The 26,841-nt window shown below is 40.8% G+C and overlaps 1 protein-coding gene across 3 annotated transcripts in view; it reads right to left on the bottom strand.

The window, feature by feature from the left end:
- The window catches only part of CACNA2D2 (calcium voltage-gated channel auxiliary subunit alpha2delta 2), an 815,448-nt gene that overhangs the window by 561,887 nt on the left and 226,720 nt on the right, over positions 1–26,841 (bottom strand). Inside the window, exon 1 of one of the 3 annotated variants that reach the window (XM_042451086.1) lies at positions 8,245–8,441. The exons of the other annotated variants lie outside the window; for them this stretch is intronic. Within the exon in view, the coding sequence (XP_042307020.1) occupies positions 8,245–8,358 (114 nt within the window). The 5' untranslated portion in view covers positions 8,359–8,441. Of the gene's footprint in view, positions 1–8,244; positions 8,442–26,841 lie in introns of those variants that run through there. 3 annotated transcript variants of the gene reach the window in all.

Here is a 26,841-nt window from a genome sequence, read left to right as displayed (position 1 = left end):
ATGCTGCTAACTTCTTTCTTTCAGTTAGGGCTGGAACAGATTGGCAGCTTCAGTTAGCTTCAAGGTGGCTTGGGGGTGTAGCATTTACATGCACCACACCCCAAGTAACCCAGAAGTTGTGCTGGAGATTACACATCAATGGCTTCAGGGTGTCCTGGGGGCATGGCATTTAGATGTCACACGCCTCCCCCCAAGCCAGCTGGAAGCCAGGTTAAGCAGCAATGGGACAACTTCAATTCGCCCCAAATAAGAGTGTCTGCTCCTATTTGGGCCAGATTATGCCCAGATTGAGGCCACAGCATTTGGGTGCCACGTCCCCAACCCAGCGCTCTCAGAGATGGCTTGAAGCTGCCCCTTTGGGGAGATCTATTTCATCCCTTAGTTTCAAAGGTGCTACAATCTCTCTCTCTCTCTCTCTCTCTCTCTCTCTCTACATCCTAGTCCCAATTTAGTCATCTTGGCTTCTAAGGAGAGTTCAGGTTGATTTGCTCAAGCATCCATTTGTTTGTCTTTTTAGCTGTCCATGGTATCTGCAGAACTCTTCTCCAGCACCACCTCTCAAATAATTAATTTTCTTTCTATCAGCTTTCTTCACTATCCATCTCTCACATCTATACATAGAATGGTATGAACAATACAGCTGGCCCTGTTTCAGACCCCCCTTGCAAAAACAGAGGCTCATGAATATTCAAGCCTCATAAGCTTGAATGGGGTGCGCCCCTGCATGCCGTGTGCATGAACCATTAGAAATAGCAGGTCACCCCTCTGCAGATATTTGAGGATGCGGATCCCAGATCTGCAAGTAACGAGGAGCAACTGTACTAACTCTAATGTTCAGTTGTATATCTTTGCCGTTTAGGATCTCATCTACTTCCTTCACAGCCCCCCTTCCATGTCCTAGTCATCTTCTGATTCCTTGACTGCAATCTCCTTTCTGATCAATGATTGATCCAAGGTATGGGAAACCTTTAACAATATCAATTTCCTCACTGTCTACTTTGAATTTATGTAATTCCTCCATGGTCATGTACTTAAAAATATATTTTTTTAAAAAATCTCAGAACCAGAGTTGTGAAGTACATGCCTTCTCAAAACTTCCATATCTTGCTAGGCAACAGCGATAGGTATAGTAATGGACAGAAGGAGATACAGAATGGGGAGACAGTTACATCACCACGAGAGAGGGGAGAGCTGCAGGTTGTTGACTGATCCCAAACTCCAAATAGTCTGGATAACCTTGGGAACATACCCTTTGGACTGAAAATGCTGCTGCTCAGTGTCATCTCAGTATATAGGACAAGTCCTTGATCCAGGATTCCAGGATTTGATCCTAGAGGAGCATGCTTACCTGCCTTGTATTACAGAGATTAGACTACACGAAGCTATGTGTGTTAATCTTTCTTAGCTCTGTCCATTTGAATTCTCTGTACAGCAACAGGCAAGACCTGTGGGGCTAGGGAATCTCCCTCACTAGGCACTCCATCCCACAGTCTGCTGGTTTTGAGTATGTTTATTTGAAGAGGGTGGCTGGAACAGAGTTGGGATTCTGTTGGTGTACCACCCACACTGCTGTTCAACAGTTTCCCTTTCTGAGCAGTCTGAGTTCATCTTGATGGTGTTGGGAGTTTCCCTGACTTGTTGTGCTGGGGAACTTCATCATCCATGCTGATGCCACTGTCAGCAATGGCTCAGGATTCCATGTCCTCCATGACAGCCATGGCTCTGTCCCAAGTATTATGTTCAAAGTATTATCTGCCACCAATGCTGCAGGGCACACTCTGGACCTAATTTTCTGTGCAGATTTTCTGTGCAGATGATGATGATCTGTGGATAGGAGAGCTCTCTATAGCAATAGATATATCACTACCTGGTTGGATTTAGACTCACTAGGATCCAGAGACTCTGTAGAGGTGGGGGGAGGGTAATTAAGATGGTCCTCCCTAAGAGGCTTACAGATCTGGCTGGCTTCCTGATGGCTCTTAGTGAGTTTCTTGTTTCCAAGTAAGTTGATCATGTCAAAGCCCTGGTTAATCTTTGGAACAGAGAAATGATGAAGACACAATTGCCCCTGAGTGCCCCCTCCCACAGAGTGGAAGTAAGCAAGCTCCCTGGTTTACTAAGGACTAGCTGCAATGAAACAAGTGGGATGGAGTGTTGATGATGGAAAAGTTAGAGTAGATCCAACTAAACATTGGTTACAGCCCATTGGAAGACCTACTGAATGGCAATGGTGGCAAGAAAAGAAATTATACTTTTCTGCCACTATTGCATCTGCACAGAGTTGCCCAGCAAAGCTGTCTCAGGTGGTACGGGGCCTTCTGCACTCTACTTCACGGGGACAGAATGCAGACCACTTGATTGCCTGCTGTGAGGAATTTGCAAGAACTCTTTGCAGACCCTCCCTAAATCCTACTTTATTAGACAATTATCAACCTATCTCCAAATATCCACTTTTTAGGCAAGGTTCCGATGTGTATTATGGCCTCCCAGTTCTAGAAGTTCCTTCATGAAATGGATTATCTAGATCCATTTCAATCTAGCTTCTGGCCTGGCTATGGGATAGAGACAGTTTTGATTGCCTTGGTGGATGACCTACCCAGGGAACTGGATGGGAGGAGTGTGTTTCTGTCAGTTCTGTTGGATCTCCCAATATCTTTTGATACCATCAACCACAGTATCACTCTGGTCTTCCTCTCTGGAATGAGACTTGATGGCACTGTTTTTCAGTGGGGCTGTTCCTTTGTGAAGGGGCAAACCCAGAAGGTACCACCACAAAGAAATGGGTTTTTTTTAGCAGTCAGTATGTGAGGGCATAGTAGGGGGGAAATAAAATAAAAGTGCATTACATGTGGTTTGATTCAATAAAACAGACTGAAAAATCCTACTGCCCTATTGCAAAGGAATAGACTGATGTCTCATTAACTTTTTTCTTTGTTTTACTTCTTTTTGTGAACTGTTTCCACAGATGTGGCAGAGGAAGATTCTATACATTATGCTGGAAGATATATTTCACATCTTTCTTCCTGAACGTTTTGCAAATAGACATTATAAGAACTATTATTTGACTTTAAGAACCATTACCCAAATTTCCTCCACCCTCCATGTTCATGTTTTCCTTCTGTATATCTTTTGAAAAACAAGCCAAGTACTGACTTGTTTTTTATTGAACATATGAAAGCTTTTCAGAGAGCCCTTTCTGTTGAAAAATGTGATAAAAGTTGTATACATTAAAATACAAAAAATGTTCTCATTTTCTAAATGTTGAAGGTATTCAAATTCAAATTTTATTGCTTTTGACCAAAGGTCATTGCACAGCACAACAATATTACAATACATATAACAATATAACAATATAAAATACATGTAAATTATATCTAAAATGCGAGTATTTCGTATCTGGTATAGAATTTCTAAACAAAAGAACAACAGTTGTCATTATGGGTTAAAATTTTTGTCAAATATGGTCATCACCTTTATAGTTTATGGCTATCCCTGTTATATACTTGTTCCTGATTTTTTTAGCTGCTAAGGCAAACAAAGCTACTTTCCAGGCTACATATTTATTCAGGTCCAGTAGAAGATGAAAAATCACATCCTGTGGATTTTGACTGGGACTGGCTTCTATTATAGGTGTAATGAACCTTTCTCTTGGTTCTTGGTAGAGAGGACAAAATAACATGTAATGAACAAGGTCCTCTATCTCTTGACAACCATACACAAGTTGAAGGGATAAGAAGCATTTAACGGTCCCTGCACTGATCCACAATGTTATACCTGTTGATGGGACAAAAGAGGGATGTTTTTCCTGGTTCCAAATTTTAAACAGTTCTTCTAAACATTTCCTATGATTTCTGAAGACCAAGATCTGTTCTCATCTGACCAGCCCCATTAGCAACAACATGAGGAATTCAAGTGCAGAAGCATAAAAATGTAAGTAGAACTGAGTCTATTATGAGTATTCATAAAATATTTAATCCATTTAAACACTTCCTTAACCTTTCCACCTCAATATCATCCCACAGCAGCAAGTTTTCCATATTAATCTCACATTGATTTAAGACTGTTTCCTTCTACCAGATTTAAAAATGCTGCCTTTTGCTCCATAAGGACAAAGAGGCATAAATAAATTGCCATCAGAAAAAGGTTGTCAAATGGATGTGGCACTGTTACATTATCTCTGATATGAGATTCTTTAATCTGTTCAATCAGATTTTAATAGAAAGCAAAGAGAGTGACTATTTAAGAAAATTGGACTAACTGCATACCATCCAGTCAAACCATGACAAAATATTAAAAACAGGAAAGTTTTAAAAGGCTAATGGATTGAAACAACAAACATACCATACATCTAAACTTAGCAATACTGAAAGGGAAAGTGGATTGCTTTTTTAAAAGATGAAATTACAATGCCAGTGATTAGGGGAGAAAAGTGGTTGTTACATTACTAATACATCATTTCAAAAATTTTACTTTCAAAGATCAGCATTGACTTACAATAACACAATACTGAACAAGAAAAATTCATGCTGAACAATAGATGTTATTTAAGAAAGTTCTGGAAGTAAAAGTAAGGGAAGTAATACTTGTATTAATTTTATTCTTTAAGCCACCTCCAATTCCATTCTTGAGGGGGGGGGAGAGGATATAAATAAAGTGATTGATTGATCACATTTAGCACTGTTCATTTGCAATAAATGAGATATGAAAAGTCAAACTACACCTTAAGGAGGATGGATGGATGGCCTTCAAAAATCCCCAGTCTATGTCAAAATGTCATTGGGACCACCATTTTCACAGCCTTGCTCTGATTCACAGGTTGCCACTTGTAAAAGAAAGGGAAGTGTGTGCATGCGCACGGACGTGTGATGATGATCTCATGTCACACATGTCTTTCAATGACCTTAAACACTTCTTCATTGCAGAGATCAACAAGGACAGTAAGAGAAGCATAATAAAGGACAAGAGGAAATCATGTGGATTCATTATCCCCTAAGGGCAAACCAACTATGCAAACTAACCTTTCATGCCTAAAAACATAAAAGGCCCAAAACACACAAGCAAAATGACTTGGCTTCAAGGCCCTGTTGGGGACATGCCATTTATATGATGCACGCCCCGAACAGGTCCCGAGGCCATGCCGAGACCATGTCATTTGCAAAGAATGGGGCCAGAAAGGACCAGATAGAATCCACTTCTTCTGGTGGCCTGGTTCAGCAGCCCAGATTGGGACCAGGCATGTGTGGTCGCCGCAGTCCTGGTGAACGGTGCCAGCACACTCTCCCATCGCTCTATTTGGCCCATCTGTTTCGGGCCTAAATCTCACCAAATCCCATGGAACTACTAACTGCCTGAAGGTCCTGATCTGCTGCCGGGCTAGGCAACAAAAATGGTACAGTCCTACTATGGTGGATTCTTCCCTCATCCATCACATGGATGTAAGGAAGACTGAAATCTAGTAAGAGAATATAGGGTATTATTAAGCCCTATCACTTCTATATTATTCTAGTGAACATCATGTTGGCTTCTGAAGGTAGCAAAAATAAACTTGAGGCCTAAAATCTTCTCTAAAGTATCATTTGTTGAACTCCACACCATTAACAGAATAACCAATTGAATGATTAAGACCTAGGAATCATACTTGATGTAATATATGATTGTTTAATTGTATATATTATATATTCATTTAACTTTTGTAGAGTTTTTAACTTGTATTGTTTAAAATGTGTTAGCCACCTTGAGAGAAAGTTTTTTATGGTGAAGGGAATAAAACAAAACAAAAAAAGAACTAGAAATATATTTTTGCATGCAACCAGCTGCCATGTTGCTGATGCCATATATAGTTAAATGAAATCAAACTCCTCATTTTTTTTTACTTACCAATGCTCTTTGTATATAGGGTATATTATACAGATCAATTGTAAGAATTGTAACTCATTGTTAGTTTCAATTTCTGACATCTGGTAGACAAGACTTCCTAAGAGAGCTAACAATACCACACTTTCAGGGGGAAATGATTCTCTGCCTCTAAAGGGAGTATAGTAACCTTATCCAGAATGCAATCCCAGCCCATCATTTAATTGAATGCATTATCTCAAAAAGCTTAGACAAAGCAGTTGTCAAGAAGATCAGCTTCCTTGGCAACTCTGCTATCTAGCGGATCTGACCTGCTAGTACTTATAAAGGCATGTGCTTCTCTTGGTATTGCATTCATTTAGCCATTTTCTCAGTTTGACCTGGTCAGCATGACCACTGTCTCTGGGGTGCTTCAAAAGAAATCTTCTGCTGTCATAGGGGTTGTGAGAGAAGGATATCATTGAGGCTCATTTTGTCCCACACAACATAACATTTCAAGGTCACTGTCTTCCCACTTGGTATTCTCCCCAGGTTTTTGCCATCTTTCCCTCCCTCCCTTTCTCCTTTGCTCTGTGATGGATTCTGCTGCCCCTTTCAGTCACGCTGCATTTGTAATAGCATTTTGAATGTATTGCTGATGACTGACTGGCATTACCTGTGGCCCCATTTAGTTTCACTGAATTCCCCTTTAACACCCAATGCTTTTACAGAGAACTCAGTCCAGCAAAGCATAGCTTCACTAGGGTTTCCACTGGATTTTCCCACAACAGTAAGAGAGTTTTGTCTCACCTTTCTCGAGCAGAGAAAGGTTGAAAAGGAATTTGAATACCTCTACCTGTTTTATTGGTTATTTTATCTTTTAAGCTCTGGTATACAATAAATATATTCTATATATGTTAATGCATAAGGGAAGGGAATGCACCAACTAGGTATTTCCGTATTATAGTAATATTTAGCTTAACAACTGTTTAGTGCTGCACTTAACTATTGCAATATCCAAGGTTTCCCCCCAAAATTCAGTTCCGAGTACTGAAACAATAAAGTCAGGTTGATTTGAGTGAAATTCATGGAGAACTCTGAGGCTCTGAGAACTCTGAGGCTCTCAACTAAAAGGAGGAGAGCAGAAATAGTAAACTTTAATATGGAGATTTCTCCCAGAATCAAATTTAATAGTTTGCATTAATTAAATGGCAACACTGTACATGTTCCACAATATTCAGAAGAACCTTTCTATATTTCTTATAGCTTTACTTTCTTTTTTACATGTTTATGCATGTGTGTATATGCAGACATAAATCTCATTTGGGCTAAAAGGAACAGAATCAGAAGCAAGGAAAATATTTGAATATAAAGTTAAGCAGAAAGAAGGTGGGCAGGTGGAGGAGTAGGATGCATGGGAAATCAAGCTGAACAAAAATCAAGTCTGCTTCTGCCCCTCATATGCACTCACCCACTTTCTCTTCCAATATAAATTGCAGCTGCAGTGTGATGAGAGAAGGCACTTTAGAGTTTCTTCAGCATTGAGGATTAAGTAAATTAGCTAGCAGCCTTCTGCAATAATGCATTCAATCAATCTTTTTGCTTTTGCCTCATCGTTAGGAACCATCAAGAAGTCACATGGCAACAGCTGGGTCAGTTTGAAAGTACTTGAATGTCAATCATACATGCCCCCCATCTCAAAAAAATTGGAGTATTAGAAGTCGTGATTTAGCAGGTTGATTTAGCAGTAAGCCCAAAACAGAAGAATGGGAATCTGCCTGTGCCCCTGCCCCCAGTTTAAGAGATAGAATCACTGTTATGGAAGAGCACGGACAAGATAGGCCTTTCCTACCTGGATTGAGCAAAACCCTTAATGGCACTCAACTGCTCCTTGTTTCCACTAAATAACTTTTGTGTATGTTTTCAATTCTGAAATTTCCACATTTCTTTGACACAACTGTTACAGGCAATCAATAGCCATGGGGCTACATAATGGGAAATCAATAGCACCAGAGATATTTATGTTGCCTACCTTGAAATGATGTCAACAGCCGTGTATAGAGTCACAGCTCTTTGTCACAATGCAAAAACGGCATCACCTCCAGACTAAAGGTGTGCTTTGACTGTGCATCATTATAATCTGAGGCATATATTCAAATAATGAAGGGCACCTCTGAACCCATTTATTTTCCCTTCTCCTACCCAGTGACATAAACCATATGTTAGGGCACAAGCTGTGACAAAATACCCAGCAGGCCTATGGCACAATGACAACATTATTGTACAGTATGGGTACGACTCATTTTCTGCCACTAAAATGCAAAGCAAACCTCCAAAAAGCAATGGAAAAAAATGAGTTTTATAAGAAATCATGATGTGGCAAGGGAAGTAAAATGAGAAAACTCTCCTCACCTTTTGTCTCTCCACTTGGTCCAATGGCATAAGTGACAGTAGTCCCATGTACCTTTTCATAAATATGTTAAAAAACTTCAAGCATATTACTATATTACACAAATGCAAAGACATGCCTGGATGATGGAACAGAAGGTATGCTTATCAAATTTGCAGATGACATCAAATTTGGAGGGGTACCTAAGAACTAGAGGATTCAAAATGGTCTTAACAGATCAGAGAACTGGGCCAAAACTAACAAAATGACCTTTGACAGGGATAAATGAACACAGGATCTAGGGGTCTTTGTTAATTCAAGTTAAGCATGAGTGAAGTGTGTGATGCATCAGCCAACAAAAACAACAACAGTGCAGTTCTAGGCTGCATTAATAAGAGTATAGTGTCCAGACCAAAGAAAATAATAATACCACTCTGTTTTGCTTGATCAAATCTCACCTTGAACACTGTGACCAGTTTTGTGCACTACAGTTCAAGAAGAATATTCACAAGCTGGAATGTCCAGAGGAGGGCAATGAGGATGGTAAAAGATATGGAAACAAAGATGCATGAGAAATGTTATGTTGTGTGGGACAAAATGAGTCCTAGTGATCAGGGAGAAAATGATGAGATGATATAATAGCTGAATTTAAATATCTGAAGGGATGGCATACAGAAGATGATGTGTGCTTGTCTTCTGCTGCTCCAGAAACCGGAATATGAATCAATCAGCTCAAATTATAAGAAACATTAAGGGGAACTTCTTGACTGGAGGAGCTGTTTGACCATGGGAAAGACTGTCTCTCCTTCTTTGGAGGTATTTAAACCGAGGTTGGAGTATTATTTTGGATATATTAGGTCCAAAACATTCTGGGAACTGCAGTTTTGTGAGACATTTAGTCTTCTCTGTCAGAGAGCTCTGGTGCCACAACAAACTACAATTCCCAGGATTCCCTAGCACTTAGCCAGGGCTACGTGGCTCTCGTGGTCCTTTCAGATTCAATCTCTGTGCCTATGTATACCTACACACAGTGGTGTAGTGCTAAAGTTTTGAACTTTAGGTCCTCACCAGCACAATCTTTTATTATCATCATCCCTATGTCCAAAATTCAAAATTGCAGAGTCTAAAATTGCATGTGGTTATGTTGATCTAAAATAATTTCTCACAGTTTTCATCCCCACCTGGAACAGCTCTTTTGTACCACCTCCCCAGTTTCTGGGAATGCAAATGAGGTATAGTTTGTAACACTGTATCAGAACTGGGAAATCCACTCCAACTACTGTAGGAACTGAAGTTGATCTCATTGGAAGCCATTGGAGTTTAAATGGCTGGATGAAAGAAGATGATGTCACAGTCCCTGGTACTTTGAAAGACCCAGAGCTTTGCCCCTTTGTACCTTTGTTCCACTACAATACTGTTTCTTTTGTCAACAAACTTCCCCCTCATTCTGATTTATTTATAGGCATGTATTCCCATGCACAGGCACACATGCTACATAGATTTAAAAACATATGTACACCTGTATTGACTGGGCCTAGTGGAGAGAGTGAGGAAGAGAGACAAAACTAATTTCTAGTAATGGAAGAAAATGAATGGTACAGTGGGCCCTTAATATCTGCTGGGGTTCGGTTCCAGGGCCCCTGTGTGTAACAAAATTAATGGATGCTCAATTCCCATTAAATACAATGGCATGGGGAAATGGTGCCCTTATATAAAATGGAAAAGTGAAGGTTTGCATGTTGCAATTTATACATTTTTTAAAATATTTTCAAACCGTGGATGCTTCAGTCCAGGGATAAACAAAAAACCATGGATACTGAGGGCTGATTGTATTAAAGGAGTTGGCCAATTCCTTATGAGTAGACTAGGGCACAAATCAAAGTGTTTACTTAAGACTGAAGTGGTATTCTACAGAGATGCCATTTTACAGTTGGTTAATAGACCGCCAGTGGGGTAGTAGTTTGAGTGTTGGACTATGGCACTGGAGACCAGGGTTTGATCCCCTGCTGGGTCATGAAGTTCACTCAGTGACCTTGGTCAAGTCACATGCTCTCAGGGGAAGGCAATGGCAAACCTCCCCTGAACAAATCTTGCCACGAAAAACCTGTGATAGGGTCGCCATAAGTTGGAAATCACCTGAAGGCACATAACAACAAATCTCTTATATAAAGACTCTGCCTTATGGACTGATTAGGATGAAACCCTAATCACAAGGGGAGGCAGGTCCCATTTTGGAGGTCAGGGAGTCAGCACTATGGAGCCTTCATCTTCCTCCACTAGTTCATCCCTTCTAAGTGCTAATGCTCCTTATGGCAACCATCTTTCTTCCTCTTGTCTTATCTGGAACCTGGAGAAGAAAGCAGTGCTCCAGACAGCCTAATACACCTTGGACAGTCACCTGGAGGCAGAGAGCATGGAAATGCAGTGGCAGTGAGCAGGGAGAAGTGGTGCCAGTGTATCCTTCTCAGCAGCAAATCCAAGGACACAAATGTCTTTTGGGTTGTTTTTGCTGTGTGTTTTCATGTCACTCCTAAATTATGACAACTCTAAGGTGAACAGGGTTTTCTTAGTGAGATTTGTTCAGAAGTGGTCCAACACTGCTTTCTGCTGAGACAGAAAGGTTCCATGGTTGAGTGGGGATTTGAACTTTGGCTGCTTCTACACTGCATAATTAATGGAGTTTGACACTGCTTTAACTGCCATGACTCAATGCTATGGAATTCTGGGATTTGTAGTTTTGTGAGAAATTTCTCTGCTGCCATAACAAACAAGATTCCATAGGAGGGAGCCATGAAAGTTAAACCAATGTCAAACTGAATTAAATCAGCACTGTGGCAGCAGCTCTAGTCCAATGCTCAAATCACTATACCATCCTGTCTCTAAATCCTGTTTTGGGGGAAGGGGGGGGACTATATTTCCTTAGGCATAATCTCCAGGAGGCTACACAAGGAGAGTGGGTGGAGCTTGGAAAGCCTGCCCCCCATTATACAGTTGGCCCTCAGTATCCGGGGACTTGCCACCCATGGATCCAAGCATCTGCAGATGGCAAACCCATGTTGTCTCACATGCACATGATTGTGCTGCCATTAAGGGAGGCCCCAATTGCCCCATGGTGGCATGTGCATGCAGCTGCACCACCATTAATTTCCATTGTCCTTAATGCAGCCACATTGGGAGCTGTTCTTAATGGTGGCAGGGCCACATGCACGCACCATCATTGAAGTTCTGTTGACCCTAATGGTTCCATCACCACATGCATGTGCCACCATTAGGGTCAATTGAACTTGAGCATCCCAGATTTTGTGTGTGTCTGGAATGGATCCCCGCAGACACCAAGGGCCAACTGTATATGTATTATCACCCTCTCTCCACCAGCTTTCTCTTTCTTATTTTCTCTCTGTCTTACATCCAGGGGTGTAGCTATTGAGAAGGGCCAAATAGCACATTTTTCCTCCCAAGTAAGAATTTTGTCCCTCCCAAATGAAATTTTTCTTCATTTTTCCCTTTTAGCGTTAAAGAGAACAAGACACTGAAAACTACTGACACCTAGAACTCACTCTGTATTTCATCCAAAGAAGTGGATTTATATCCATGAAAGCTCATGTGAAAATAAAAACCAGTTAATCTTATAGGTGCTGCCATATTTCTTTTTTCTATCCTCCTTTTTTTCTATCACCCTTCCTACCCACTTTTATGCTGCATTTGCTGTTTTTCTATTCCCTTGATAACTTTGCCTACCTCTTCTCTTTGGATGTCTAAACTGTATTTCTAAATGGCCAACTGAAATTTTAAGTTACTGTAACACTACAAAATTGGGAATTGAAGGAAAATTTCATTTTAGGGAAAGTGGGATTCTTTCTTTGGGGCACAGTGCCACCATTTTGCCCCTCTTCCCAAAGCTATATCCCTACTCCCATATTTTTCTCTTGTCCTCCCATTTTAAGACAGAAACTGGACACATTTGTAGAACCCTTTTGAAATTAGAGTGCAAGAGAAAAGACTGTGGGCACCATCAAGCCACAACTTGCCCACTCCTTTGCCAGAACACTGGGGGCTGCGCAAAGATGTGAGCCACTGATGCCAGCCTGCCAGGAGCAGGGTAAAGAGGGTGAAAAGTAGGTAGGTTTAAAATGAAACATTCAACAGGATGAGTGCAGAAAGGGTGAAACCCATTATTGTGAGCTAACCTGAGGCCCCTTGTTGTTGAATCCTCTTTTACTGAAAATTGTAATGAAGTAAAATTGGTGTACTAAATATTACTAAAGCACTGGCTGGCGTGTTTAATAAACCTTTCAATTTGAGAAAATTAGCACTCATCTGGACAAGTACTGAAATGCTATTACTTGGGGGGAAATTCAAGGATTTGAGTATAATTTAAATAATTATCAGCATATTTCTGTTCTTAGTATGTTATGAAATTATTAGAAGATTCAAGGCAGTCTGAGTGGCTTTTGTCTGCATATAATTTATTGATTCCATTTCAGTCAGTCTAGCTTCTTGGTCCATTGTCTATGCTTTTACATATAGTAATCAAAGAGGGCTTTTACAACCATAGACAGTAAAATCAATAGCAATTCAGATATTTTTTACAGATTTTGACAGGGACCACTGATTAGTAGGTCAGCACCCAGTGCTCTCTGCATTGGTTAAATCTTAGATGAAAGGGGATCCTTTTGCTTTTAGATTTAGCTAAATATTTTCCTGTGTAGTCACTGAAAGTGAACCTCCTTGGTGAATGTTTTACACATTAGATTACACTTTATCTGACAGACTCTATCAGATCATACACTGAGCCTTGCCAAGGGGCAATCTGATATATCTACAGTCAAAAATAGTTTGCAGCAATCCTGGATTCACAAAGCAGAACTGAACAGGATCTCAACTAGGAGTCATACCTGAAGAAGAATGGGGAAACTGAAGGCTCATTTATGAAATACACATGTACAGAGAGAAAAAGAATGTTCTGGAAACATTTATCACCTGACCATCACCTTCTTCAACCTACCTGACAAAAACAATGTGGAGCAATACTTTAATGCTATCTTACACTTCCAGTAATCATACTTGTCTCATATAGCATGTAAAATGTATAACAGAAGCAACAGAGAATAACATTTCCATCAAATGTCAGGTCACAGCTATCTACGATAGCCACAAATACAGTATCATATACCAAGTTGAAGACTAGATTGATTTTGATTCAGGAGTTTAACATCACCCAAGTATGTCCACTTAACTGCCTAAGAACAGACTGTTGGGGAACTTTATAAATGAATTTCTATTGATTTGTTTAACTGAGAATAGGCATAAAGAGACAAAAATTTGCCAGATATACTGGAACTCTTGAAGGTGTTTACAGATGATCAGGATATCTAACTATCATAGATTGTCTTAATTGGACACCAACAGCCAACATGGGAATGGATTCAACCAACAAATCATGTGTAAACACACAGATCTTATTACTAACCTCCTTATGCTCCAGGGCATTATCACATGAGCCCTATTCCTGCCTCAGCAATGCTAATTAACGAAAATACAAACATACTGGTTTGAGAGCAGCCATTATCACACATTTTCACAACTGTGTGACTGGAGCTGCTGCTGCTGCTGCTGCCATCACACTCTCATCTGCATTCCTCCTTTACCCCACCTCCCTGCCCTATGCCCTACCCAATTTTTTATTTTTACTCTTTAAACACAATTCTGCAGTTACGTTAATATGATCAAAAAGGAAGGAGGGAAATCAGACTGCTTGGAAATAGCAAGGGGGGAGGTGGAGGCCGTGACATCTCATGACTACCAATATTGCAACTGCCACAGCAGTTTCACATGTGAAGAATATTGGGACAGTTGTGCAATTGGGAGCTATTGATAGGTTCCCCCCTTCAGTGAAAAGAGCCCCCTAATAACACTTGGCATACACAGCACTGTGGGTTGTTGTGCTAGAGGTTGCACAAAATGTGCTATTTTTGACTATACAGTAATTGTGGTAGCCACATGTGATAATGTCCTGAGTTCAGCTAATCTAGATCTGCATTGATTCTGCAGAATCAATGCATTTTGACACTGCTTTAGCTGTCATGGCTCAATAATATGAAATTCTGTGTTTTGCAGTTGGTGAGATATTTAGCCTTCTCTGTCAGAGAATTCTGGTGCCACAACAAACTACAAATCCCAGGAATCCATAGGAAGGAGCCATGGCAATTCAAGCAATGTCAAATTTCATTAATTCTGCAGTGTGGAAGCAGCCTGGCACTGACCCACTGAATGTCTTGTGCCTGAATTGCATAGTAAAACTAGAAATTTCGATCATTTGGCAGGTGTTTTCCTGAAAATAAGTGGGAAATCATCAGATATGAAATGTGCCTAGTTTTGGTAGAAGAAACCCACAAACCAAGTCTCAAGCCTCCAGAACATCCTTAGGATCTACTCTATAAAAGTTATAACATGCTAAATAAACCACAAACTTCCTTTTATAGATGTAGTGGACAGCAAAACAAATCAGGGAGGAGAAAGATGTGAAAAAGAGAAACCAAGAACTGACCCAAGAAAATAAAACTATACATGCAAAAAAGTGTCTCTTCATTTTCACCCAGAACTCAGTCATATTCAGCTTGATGATCCTTCCATCTGTACACAGCTATATCAAAACAAGAATCCCTGAAGGGAACATTCTGCAAGCCACAAAGACTCATCAGTCTTGGCTCTCATCAACACAAGACTAAACACTTAGCTCTGGTTTAACAGAAGCAGCAAAGAAGTTGCAGTCATTGTGTGTTTCTTGATGATTGTGGTGGTGCCTGAAGCTAGTGATAATGTTACTAAGAAATAAATTTGAAGTGATACAATTAGCAGGAATAGTGTTATGGCTCAGATTTTACAACTGTTGAAACATATATGAAGAAAAAACTACTAAAAAGGGTTTTAATATAGTTAAATTTTGATGCTGAAGATGTTGTTGCTGTTGCTTATAATATTCTAATGATGATTCAAGATGCAGATGTCCTGTGTTGGTATACTGACTCTGCCCAATATTCCTTTTGACATTTTCCATTGATCTACAAATGAACAGACACACACACATACAGACCGCATTGTAAGTCCACGATGAGATATGGGAACACAGCCCATTCCTTCTACTACTATTTTAATCAACTGCTTTGTCTTTTTAGTTTGGATTACAGTACACAGTCAATTTCTATAAGTTCAGTTCATACTTGTCTGTTAATCACTCATTGACTTGCATATCTGAATCACTATCACATACTAATAATTACAGACATAACTCAAGCACAATAGAAAGTACAGATATTTGACAAAGAGTAATGATCATCAGACGATATTATACAATGTGCAATCATATGAAAACTAGCTCTTAGAATTATTTCCTCAATATACACCATCTTTATCAAACCAAGGGAGCAACTACACTGTAGAAATAATGAAGTCTGACACTACTTTAACTGCCATGGCTCTGTCCTACAGCATCCTAGAATTTGTAGTTTTATGAGGCACCAGCACTCTTTGTCAAAGAAGGCTGAAGATCTTGTAAATCTACAAACCCCAGGATTCCATAAGATGGAGCTACAGCACTTAAAGTGTTGTCAAACTGCATTATTTCTACAGTGTAAATGCACTCCAAGATGTTATAAGAACTTCTAATGTTAGATCTGTCCAACAGGCTATCTAGCTGTACATCTTCTTTTCATCAGTGGGCAGTCAGATGTTTCTGAAACTTTAAAAAAAGCTTGAACTTCAAAAGTGACTGGCAAGACAGTCCCTGCACCTACTTGTCTGATATTTAATAGACTCCATCTTCTCAGAAGGGGTTGCCTTCATTGAAGAATTCATCCATCAATTAAAAGCATGCTGTGATTTCCCCTTTAAATCAGTGGGGAAAGCAACCACAACTTTCCTTACAAAATCAAACAACCTATGCAGTGGGAGTGAAATGTAGCAGCAGTTGTCCATGAAACAACAAAACAAAGCAGCCTCCCAAACAAAGCAATAAGTACAAAGCTCTTCTTTTATAAAATGCATGCTTCTAGCAGATGTATCAAGAAGACAGCATAATTTTTACAGATTTTTTCATTCAGTTGTATGAGCCAGCAATGGAAGCACAAGAAGATAAGACAAGAAGGAAATCACTAACTTCAGGAAGCTGAAAAAGGTATATTCATTGGTGGAAGAAAATGGATTAGAAGTGAAAGAAGGAGGAGTAAAAGCAGAAGGACAAAAATAAAAAAATGGGCTGAAAGTAAGCAGACAGAGTAGGAAATAGGCCTTGTTAAGCTGAAATTGATGGACCTGGTCCACAGTAGCAAACTCACAAAATAAAGAACTGTGAATTAGAGACGAAAGGTTCCTGAAGAACAATTATGTTCAGATTGCCAAGGACTAGTAAGTGCCAAACATTCAAGATGAAAGGCTCATAATTAGATATCATGAGGTTTTTAAATGCTTGAAAGCCACCAAGAAAGACTGGATTTGGGGCAGCAACACTATGGAAGTGATGATTTTACATCCCTGTACAAAATAATTTAGACCATTTCACTTGTAAGCTGATGCTATCTTCAACTGAAGGACATGAGAGATAATTCTGTGTTTAAGTGTGCCTTTCCCTCCTCCGGCTAGCAGTAGTGCTCCAAGAGGACTTTTATCAAGGAAACCATTCAGGGCAAACATTAAGCACTATCCCAGAGCTGTGCAGCCCCAATGCACCACACATTGGCTGCTTTTTAAAAATGAAATGGAATATTAGTACATCTAATCACATGTATCTAGCATTACACTTACTTCATACCACAGTGGACAGGTCATTCCTGGGAGCTGAGGACAACCTGATCACGTTGATCCATTGTGTTTAACTTGTGGTTCCCCAGAATCAGCACTCTAAAGATCGTGGCAGCTAGTGCCTTTCAGATAAACGGGGCAGTGAATCTGCTCTGTGTTTTAATCCAGACTTTAAAACAACTACTCAAAGTGCTGTGCCCTATCTTCCAAATAGGTTTTGCATCTAGGATACAGAGTGGATTCACTGTCCCATTGTACCATGGGAGTCAACATTTGACACAGTCAAAAGGTCTGGATTCTAAAAATGTCTTTTAGAAGGATCTAAAGTTTCCTGTCATGCCCCCTTCCCAGACCCCCGGTGTGGAGAATGGCACAGGCAGCCATCTTGTTGTTACTTGTTGCCCAATTGTAATATGCTCTGACTGGTGCAAGACCTCTTTTTCTTGTCTGCATTCAATTGCGGTAGGTATTTGGCTGCTGGGGGTACCCCTGTTTGTCTCCTGCATGGGCACATCCCTCTGTTCTGTCCCTGGGTCTTGAGAGGTAGGTCTGCCACCCTCTTTATCTGCTTCATTGTCTGTGTTGTACTCAAAACTGGGGGTCTAGGAAGGGGGCATGACACTTCCACCAACAGATATCCTCCCACCATCCAGACAATAGGGCCCAGTTGTTGACTGCAGGACTGAAAGTTTTCTTTTCCATGGCCTGATCTAAAGTTGTATAATTCTCATCTCATCTTAGAGGCCTTTTCATATCAGTTTGAACTAGCCTACCTAGAGTCAGTCGTTGCAGTTCAGATGGGCTGATACTGTCTTTAAGGATTTTGCTCAGGCATTTATTTCTAAATTTACTAAGCTGTGCTACCTCACTGTTAAAACTCTGTTTTTAATTATATTTTGTTAGACACTCAAAGGTTTGTAGACTCAAGCAACCAGTAAATAAATGGGGGAAGGGAAATAGGGTATTATTGTGATTATGGCTGCAAGACAGGTTTCTCTCTAATCCCCAGGAAGCACAGAGTGTTTTGAACTAGCGGCTGTGGATTTTCAGATAGTTTATAAGGCAAGCTCAGGCAATTTAAATACTTTCAGCTGGCTAACAAGGACTGCTCTTTAAAGAATGGATCACAGAGTTTGGTGCTAAACTTGCATTAAACTGATAGAATCTCTTTAATGTTATCTGTGCCTTTTTATCACAATTGTATGTGCAATTTACATTCTAGTCGGCTCTAGGTTTTTTATTTATTTATTAAGATTTAAGAGATAGCCAATGCAGATAGTTCATACATTGTTCCAATGTCACTCAAAGATTTAATGGACATCAATGGCTGAGCAAAGACACAAAAATTCATCTGTAGGACTAGAATAAATGCAGTGCTGCTTCATTTTCTATATTTTGGAGTGTGCCACATGAAAGAAAAGGTTTGTTTATGAGTCTCTAAATAATGATGACTACCATATTACGATAAATGTATCCTCAAACTAGGTTTTCTATGGAGTAGAGGTATCTGCGATTAGAACCTATACTAGCAGCTGCTACTAGAACCTATACTAGTAGTGCTGACAGGGCTGGCTGATATCATGGAATCCTCATGGCCTGTGCAAACTTTGTGGGGACATGAAATGCAAAAAAGGAGGAAATTTTGTTATAGGCTAAATACTAAGTTCCAAATAGGTAGCCAGCCAGCCAAATTCAGACCTGGAAGACTGTTGATAGAAAATGTTAATGTGAAAATAATTGTACATTGGATGATGAATATCATAGTTATAAGGTTAACAGGATTGTTCCTTACTACAGAACAGTTAGCACTCCAGGCTGGGCATTTAGTCAATTAATTCTAAGTAAGATAATATAAATATAAACACTAAAAAGCCCAGTTATTAGAGACAGAAAAAATGAAAAGTTAGCAAGTTGCATTTCAGTCTTGCACTTGCCTGATTTGTTCTTGATGGCAGACAGACTTGAGCCATGACAGTTAGGAGAACCATGTAATAATCTATGTCTGATTAGTGGAAACATAATATTACAATATTACAATATTGTAAACAGAAGATATGCCAGTAGGATGCCAGACTGAGTGTGCATCTGCACCACAGAAATAATTTAGTTTGGCACCAATCAAATTGTCATGGCTCAAGGCTGTGGAATTCTGGGATTAGAGATTTTGTGAGATATTTAGCATTCTCTGTCAGAGAGCTCAGATTACAGGATTCCATAGGATGGAGCCATGACAGTTAAAGTGATGCGCAACTGCATTATTTGCAGTTGCAGATACAGCCCTAAAGTTCCATAAACCTCAGTAAATAATAAAGTTCCAGTAGAGCCATCTGGACAATGTCAACCAGCTTTCAGGCTCTATAAAAGCCATCTCAGGCCTGTTACAGACCGCCGAAAAGCGGCGGTCTGCCGCCACCGCCGGTTGCAGCGTCTGGGAACCGCAGCAGCCAAACGCTGTGGTTCCCGGACGCTGCAGAAGAGTGCGAAAATCACGCTCCTTCCTGGGTCCTGGAAGAGACGCCGCGAAGCGCTAGTCGCGCACTCGCGGCGTCACTTCCGGGGCACGACATGCAGACGCAGAATGACCGCTATGTCAAAATGGCAGCAGCCGTGTGGAATGGCCACCGCCATTTTGACGTAGTCATTACACGCGAGGGGCAAGGCGCGTCAGGAAGCGCCGCCCTTCGCGTGTGATGACAGCGCCTCATGGGCCCATCTGTAACGCACCATAGATACACATTGAACAATTTCATGATTGCTTCCAACATTTTTGCATACAACTGTTTTCAACAAGTGCCTCTTATGGCTGACTCCTACCTAAGCTGAATACCATATTCTCACAATGCTAGCCAGGGAGGCAAATATCCTTCTGTCTAAATATTAGATTATATAGGCTATAGGATATGTAACAAATTTGTTACATATCCTATAGCCTATATAATCCAATATTTGAGATGAAATATTAATTCTTCAATAAAGGACAGGCAAATGTGACATTATAAGTATTGTGTACATTCTTCCATTTACGGTACAAGGCATCAATGTTACCTGTATCCTGAAACGGAGCTCCTTCCCAGAGTGTGCCTCATTCCCACGGCAACTAGATTGTCCTGGGAACAGCACCAGGGGAGAAAGGGGCTGAGCGGCCCCTTTCTCCCCTGGTGACTAGGACCTGGAGCAATGGATGCAAGCTCCGGGAAAAGACATTTCACCTCAACATTAGGAGGAACTTCCTGACAGTGGAACAAACTCCATCGGAGTGTAGTGGCATCTCCTTCTTTAGAGGTCTTTAAACAGAGGCTGGATGGCCATCTGCTGGGTATGCTTTGACTTAGATTTCCTGCATGGCAGGGGGTTAGACTGGATGGCCCTTGCGGTCTCTTCCAACTCTATGATTCTATGAGATGAATACATGAAATGGCTATGAGAGATGTTTAAGTTCCTGTACAGAAGATATGAAATAGAAGCCCTTTGCATAGACTGAGATATCTATGTTATGTAATGATCCTTTCAATTGGAGCAGATAGCCTTTTTGTTGTTGTTATTGTGTGCCTTCAAGTCATTTCTGACTTAAGGTGAACCTGTCATGGGGTTTTCCTGGCAAGCTTCTTCAGAGGGGGTTTGCCATTGCCATTGAGGCTGAGAGAGTGTGCCCAAGGTCACCCAGTAGGTTTCCACAGCTGAGCAGGGGTTCAGACCCTGTTCTCCAGAGCCATAGTTCAGCACTCAAACCACTATGCCACAGTAGCTCTCAATATAAAGCTGCATGTTTATTTTCCCATCACAAAATGTTCTGAACTCAAACACACGCCAGAGCCAGTGTGGTGTAGTGGGTTGAGGGTTGCACTATGATTCCAGGAGATCAGGGTTTGAATCTCTGCTCAGCCATTGAAACCCTCTGAGTAGACATGGGCAAGTCACTCCCCCTAAGCATGAGACGAAACAATGGCAAATCTCCTCTAAATAAATCTTGCCATGAACACCCTATGATAGGGTCAGAACTTACTTGAAGGCACATAATAACAACACAGAGAGGTTTAAGGTGGCGGTGTGGTGTTCATGTTAACTTGTTGATATGGACAATACTGTTTATTACAAGTTGGGAGGCCAGGTGACTCCTGACAGATGCAGGGTAATTGACGTAATGGCAAAAGAGCTTTAGTTCTTCACACAAAAGAGACAGAGGATGGGGGCCATATCTGTTTCAAATGCCTGTTTTCTTTATTTCTCTCTCATTTAGTTATATCTGCCCAAGCATCTAAACTAACAGTAAACATGTGATTTCCTTTTCCCTAGCATCCCATGTTTATTATATTCCAATAGGCTGATAGAAGAAACAAGAAGTGAAGGCAATTACCATGCAGCTTCTGGCCTACTCAAGTACATTTTCACTGAAAGGAAGGTTCTGAGAACCTAGTGAATATCATTTTCCAGAGTTAGGATGTCAGTCTAAACAGTCTACTGTGGAGAGGTCTATGTTAATGTATAGAGTTGTATGAAAATGTTCAGATGTGACAAAATGGAAATGGTCGTTCACTTTGCAGAAGCCTGGAATTGGCTGCAGCTGGGACTCAAAGCAGCAGGTAATGTCCAAGGTCACAGTGTGTGCCAGAGAGCACATAGTAATATGTAAATATACTGTGTCATCTTTGGATGGGGGAAAGTATTGCAAGATGCACAGGAACTTGTACAGGAAGGGGCAGGGCAAGGTGGCCGCATGGCAAATGTGCATATATGCCCAGATGTCCAACTGTACAGTTTTGTTGGGGTTTTGTAGCTGGTGGATGGTGCTGGTAATTGTTCTCACATGTGTCTTTGCAACAAATAAAATGAGTGCCTCTTTGGAGATAAGCCAGGCTTCGGTGTGCTTTCATCTGGCAGCTGTTTTCCTGGCATGCTCCAGCAGCTTGCTGGTTGTTTATCTTCACTCAAGCTTCCTAGTTTACTCTGCGCATTCATGCTTGCCTCAACTTATGCCTTGCAGCAGGAACAGAACCACACTTTGCAGTATTAAACTCTTGGCAAAATAAAACAGGTTTTGTATCTCACACAGAAGCAACAAAGGAGGGGGCTAATTAGGCTTCTCTTGGGATGGAGTTCCATAGTCTTAATGCATGCTACAGCCCCCATGTTTCAGTCCTGATCCCATGTTCCAGTCAACTATACTTCCAAGGGCAATGGAATGCAGAACAAACATCACAGGATTAGTGTGGGGGCAGGCAGTTCAAATGGAGAAGGATGGCCCTTCAATGTCTTGGTCAGTCTTTGAAATCATGTAGAGCTTTACCTTTTTAATAATGACATGAATTAAAATATAGGAGACATCAAACCTCATTTGCAGGCAGAGAAATTCAGAAAAGAGGTACCAGTTCACCAAATTTCTTCTGGTGGGTTGGGAGGAAAAATTTTCCAGCAGGGTTTAACTTTAACAATAGTTAAGTTGCTTTATAAGCAATGGCATAGGATTCAATTTTAGTAATGGTATTGTAATTCCACCACCATCACCTTTTTCTTCTCTTAGGATTCTCTCCTTTGTCTTCCTGCTGTCACGGCAAGTGACAAGAGCAGCAACTGTGCTAGCAGCCTGGCAACCATTCTGCATTGTCCATGGTGAGGATGAAAAATATTCAGAGAAACTTGAGCAATATAGATCCCTTTTTATTGCAAGAAAAAGAAAAATATCTTCTATTTTGGTTCAACCTTAGCAAGAGTGCTGGCTGAGCCCTCAGTCCTATATCTGAGATGCTTCACTTGATCTGAACTTTAGGGACCCAGAACTCAAGACAATGAACGTGCATGCTGATAACAGCAAAAGAACATGCCCTCCACTCTTTTAAACCAGTCCAAATTAATCTTTCTGTATTCTACCTTTGTATGTGCCAGTGGATCAGGGAACAAGAGGAATTTCAGTAAAGTTTATGTTAGCTTTTGCCTGCTGTAGGAATGAAAAAGATTCACCATAAATGAAAAACAAGTCCCTTAATTTAAAAAAACAGACAGACAAACAAAAACAGCTAAAGCTCTACATATCCTTCAGCTAATTTAGACCTGTGGAGCACAGCACTTCTAGATGCAATTAAGTAGTGATGGGTGATTGCAAGTGTATTGTCTTATGCGTGCCTGTCAATGTCTATCAAATGCAATGCCTATCAAGTGGAAGAATCAAGAGCCATCAGAAAAAGGGGAAGTGCTGACCTAGAGAGGCCATGCTAATAAGAACTAAAAAGAACAGTATACTATGGGCCCAAACAGACAGGCCAAAATTAAACTGCTTCAGGTCACTTCAGAGGTATGCTGTTTAAATGATGCATGTGTCCTAAGAGGCCGAAGGCTGAACCAAAGCCACGCTCCAGTCCTAAGGAGTAAAACACAGCTTTGGCGCAGCTTCTGGCCTCTTAAGATACGTGTGTCATTTAAACAGCATATTTCCAAAGTGACCCGAAGCAGCTTTATTTTGGCCTGTCTGTTCGGGCCCATAGTTAGACACCATCAGACTAGTAAAGATGTGTTGTGTTAGCAGTTGTAGTGCTAATAACAGCTGGAATATATATTTACAAAAACACAAGAAGGCAAAGGAATTGCATATGTATATTTAATTTATTATTTGTTACAATAACATTGAAAAAACATTTAGTAACATGTATAAAACATTTAACATGTATAAAAACACTTAGTAACATGGGACTCTCTTTCAAAGGAGATACAGTTGGAACCTTTGTGGATGATTTTTCAGCAGGCTGGTAGGACTTGAAAAAACACTTAGTAACAGGTTTATATAGAAGACAGATTGGTGTAGTGGTTTGAGGGCTGGACTATGAGTATGGAGACCAGGGTTTGATTCCCAGCTTGTTGGCCATGAAACCCACTGGGTGATCTTGGGCAAGTCACATGCTCTCAGCCTCTGGAGAAGTCCATGGTAAGCCTCCTTTGAACAAATCTTGCCAAGAAAACCTTAGGGTCACTATAAATCAGAAACAACACCTTAGGGTTGCCATAAATTGGAAATCAATTGATGGCACACAACAACAAAATATGTATACTGTATACCATTTATCTCTATTTATCTCTAAGGTGGTTTATCCCCCAAAAAGCACAATTAAAACTGAGAATGCTATCTCTGATAAAACACATACAAACAAACACACACGTATACCATCCAGCAATGTTAACAAACATTTGAAAGCCTAATGACAGAACAAAAGTCCTACCAGCCTGCTAAAAAACCATCCACAGAAGTGCCACCTGCATCTCCTTTGAAAGAGCAGGGGTACTACCAGAGGGAATGTCCCAGCTACACATCCCTTGAGGATGGAACATACAGCATAACCTATGATGATGACCACAAATGACAGGCAGATTCATGAGCAAGGAGTATCCTTCAATTATCCAGATTCTGAGCCAATTAGAGCTTCATATGTAACAAGTAGTAAGTCGAACAGGAAACTCAGAGGAAGCCAGCGCAAATGGAATGGGACTGATGCAATATGATGTCAGACACAGATATGCAGCAGCATTCTGGCCACAGCATACTGTGATAACAGCATTTCTAAACACACTTCAAGGGCATTGTCATTTAGGCATGATGGCAGCCATCTAAATTCATGCTGTCTAACACACCTCTGCTTTCTCAAGGAAGGGGCACAACTGAAATTGGTCAAATACAGTCCTGGCCCAGTCTATCACTTGGATAGCCAAGAACAATTCTGAACTCAAGTTCTGAATCTGTTCCTTCAAGCAAGAGGGAAAATCCACCCAGAAAGTATTGCACTTTTGTCTATTGACCATAAGAATCTCTGTGTTATCCAGTTTCAAGTTGTCAGCTCACATCCATTCCAGTGCTGCACCTAGAAGACAGTGTTCTTTGCACCAGCTGAAAAAGGAGAGAGAGCACTGGATGATCTCAGATGACCGTCTGGCATTTCATGACTTCTTCCAGCAGATATTAAACCGCACAGGGGAAAGGCTGGAACCCCGGGGAATCCCACAAGACAATGACCAGGATCACAACCACTGTACCACTGAGATGTCCAGTTTCACAGCCCAAAAGGGTACTATAGATGATGGTATTTAAGTTTCTGCATAGTCCAGCAGAACCAACATGAATATACTCTAAGTCCCATGGCTCCCATGATGGTGGGATAAACTCCTCCCCAACCAGGGAGGGTATCCTTTAGGGGAAATCTGTCTAGATGCTGGAAATGGCTGGGGACCAGAGACATAAGTGTGCATGACCAACCATCCCTCCCTCCCTCTTACACACCCACCCACCCTACCTCTTTCCCTTTCTTCCTGCCACCTAATTCTCTCTCTCCAGTTCCAAGGGGCTGTTTGGGAAAAACCAGATCACTCCTGCCAGAGGTCTGAACTGATTACTTTCAGTCACCTTTTGTAATTAGATCAAAGACCCAAATAAAGTGATCTCAGTAATTGATTTAATCCAAGAAAGCTTGGAGCAGAGTAGCCACCACTGAATCAAACATTTTACTCAAAAAGGATAAATTGAGACTAGTTTAAAATCACCCAAGAACGTGGGCTTTCTATGTAAAGATTTCACCCCAACTTCCTTTAACACTGTAGAAACACAGGTCCAAAACACACTGCAGAAATAATACAGCTTGAAACTTTTTAACTGCCCTGGCTCAATGCTAGAGAATTCTGGGAACTATAGCTTTGTGAAACATTTAGCCCTCTCTGTCAGAGTACTCTGGTGCCACAATAGACTACAATTCCCAAGATTCCCTAGCACTGAGCCAGGGCAGTTAAAGCGGTCTCAAACTAGATTATGTCTGCAGTCTGTTTTGGACCACAGCCATCCTCTTCCAAATTTACAGAAGTGGTGGGCAATGTACAGCCCTGAGGTGTCCATTTTTGCCTCCAAATGCCCCTTAGGGCCATGAAGGGCATTTAGACCATGTTTTTGGTCACCTCTTGGCCATCTTATGAAAACCCTTCTTTCAAAACAGGAAGAGATCAGGATGGCCTAAAAAAAAATCAGGGAGGCCCCAAAACATGAAGAAAATGTTGCTACACTCCCTATATAGTGTTTGGGGGCATTTGGGGACAAAAATATATTTATCTACTTACTTATTTGCAGGATGAGGCCCTCCAAAGTTTTGGGGAGGGGTAGCTATGGCATCCACTTAATCTTTCATAGTTGCCCATCCCAATTTATAGTCTTTGTTCTGGCCATGAACAAGTAAGCGCTTGGCCTCAGTCCTCCAGGAATCCTTAAATATAAGAGGTGGACAGCTACCAGGGATTGGTGGGACCACATTAGCTGTTCACAGCTGTGCCACTCCTGCTCAAGTATGTATATTCTTTGCTTTTGTACAAAAATAAAATTAAATAAAATTAGGTACTGGGAGCAATTTCCCCATATTTATGGGGAGCCCAGGACCAGTTTAGGCCCAGGGGAAGTAATTTTTGAAACAAGAAAATCAAATTCCTATTTAGAAAAGGCATTTCCTAGTTCTAAGATGGCCTGGGTGGAATCAAAAATGTTGTGAAATTGCTTTAGAATGGGGTGGCAGCTTTAGGTTAGATTAGGGGTAACCTCAGGGTTATTAAAACTGGCTTGGGGGCTCACAGGACCTGCACAGGACCCTTACTTCGGCAGTAAATGAAGACAAGCAGCTACTTTGATCATGGCCACAGGTCCTGTTGCCAACATGACAACCAAGTCAAAACAAGGACTGGTGTCTTTATTGGCAAAGGGCTTTGCAAACTGTTCAAGCAAGATGCCAGTGGTTCATCATCACTACATTGGGGACTAGCCCGTAACAGTCATAAGTACTTAGAAGCACACTGCTGGCTAATACTATATAAAT

Source organism: Sceloporus undulatus, chromosome 2 (genome assembly GCF_019175285.1).
Source record: "Sceloporus undulatus isolate JIND9_A2432 ecotype Alabama chromosome 2, SceUnd_v1.1, whole genome shotgun sequence".
NCBI classification, from domain to species: Eukaryota; Metazoa; Chordata; class Lepidosauria; order Squamata; family Phrynosomatidae; genus Sceloporus; species Sceloporus undulatus.
This window is presented reverse-complemented; position numbering and strand designations above follow the sequence as displayed.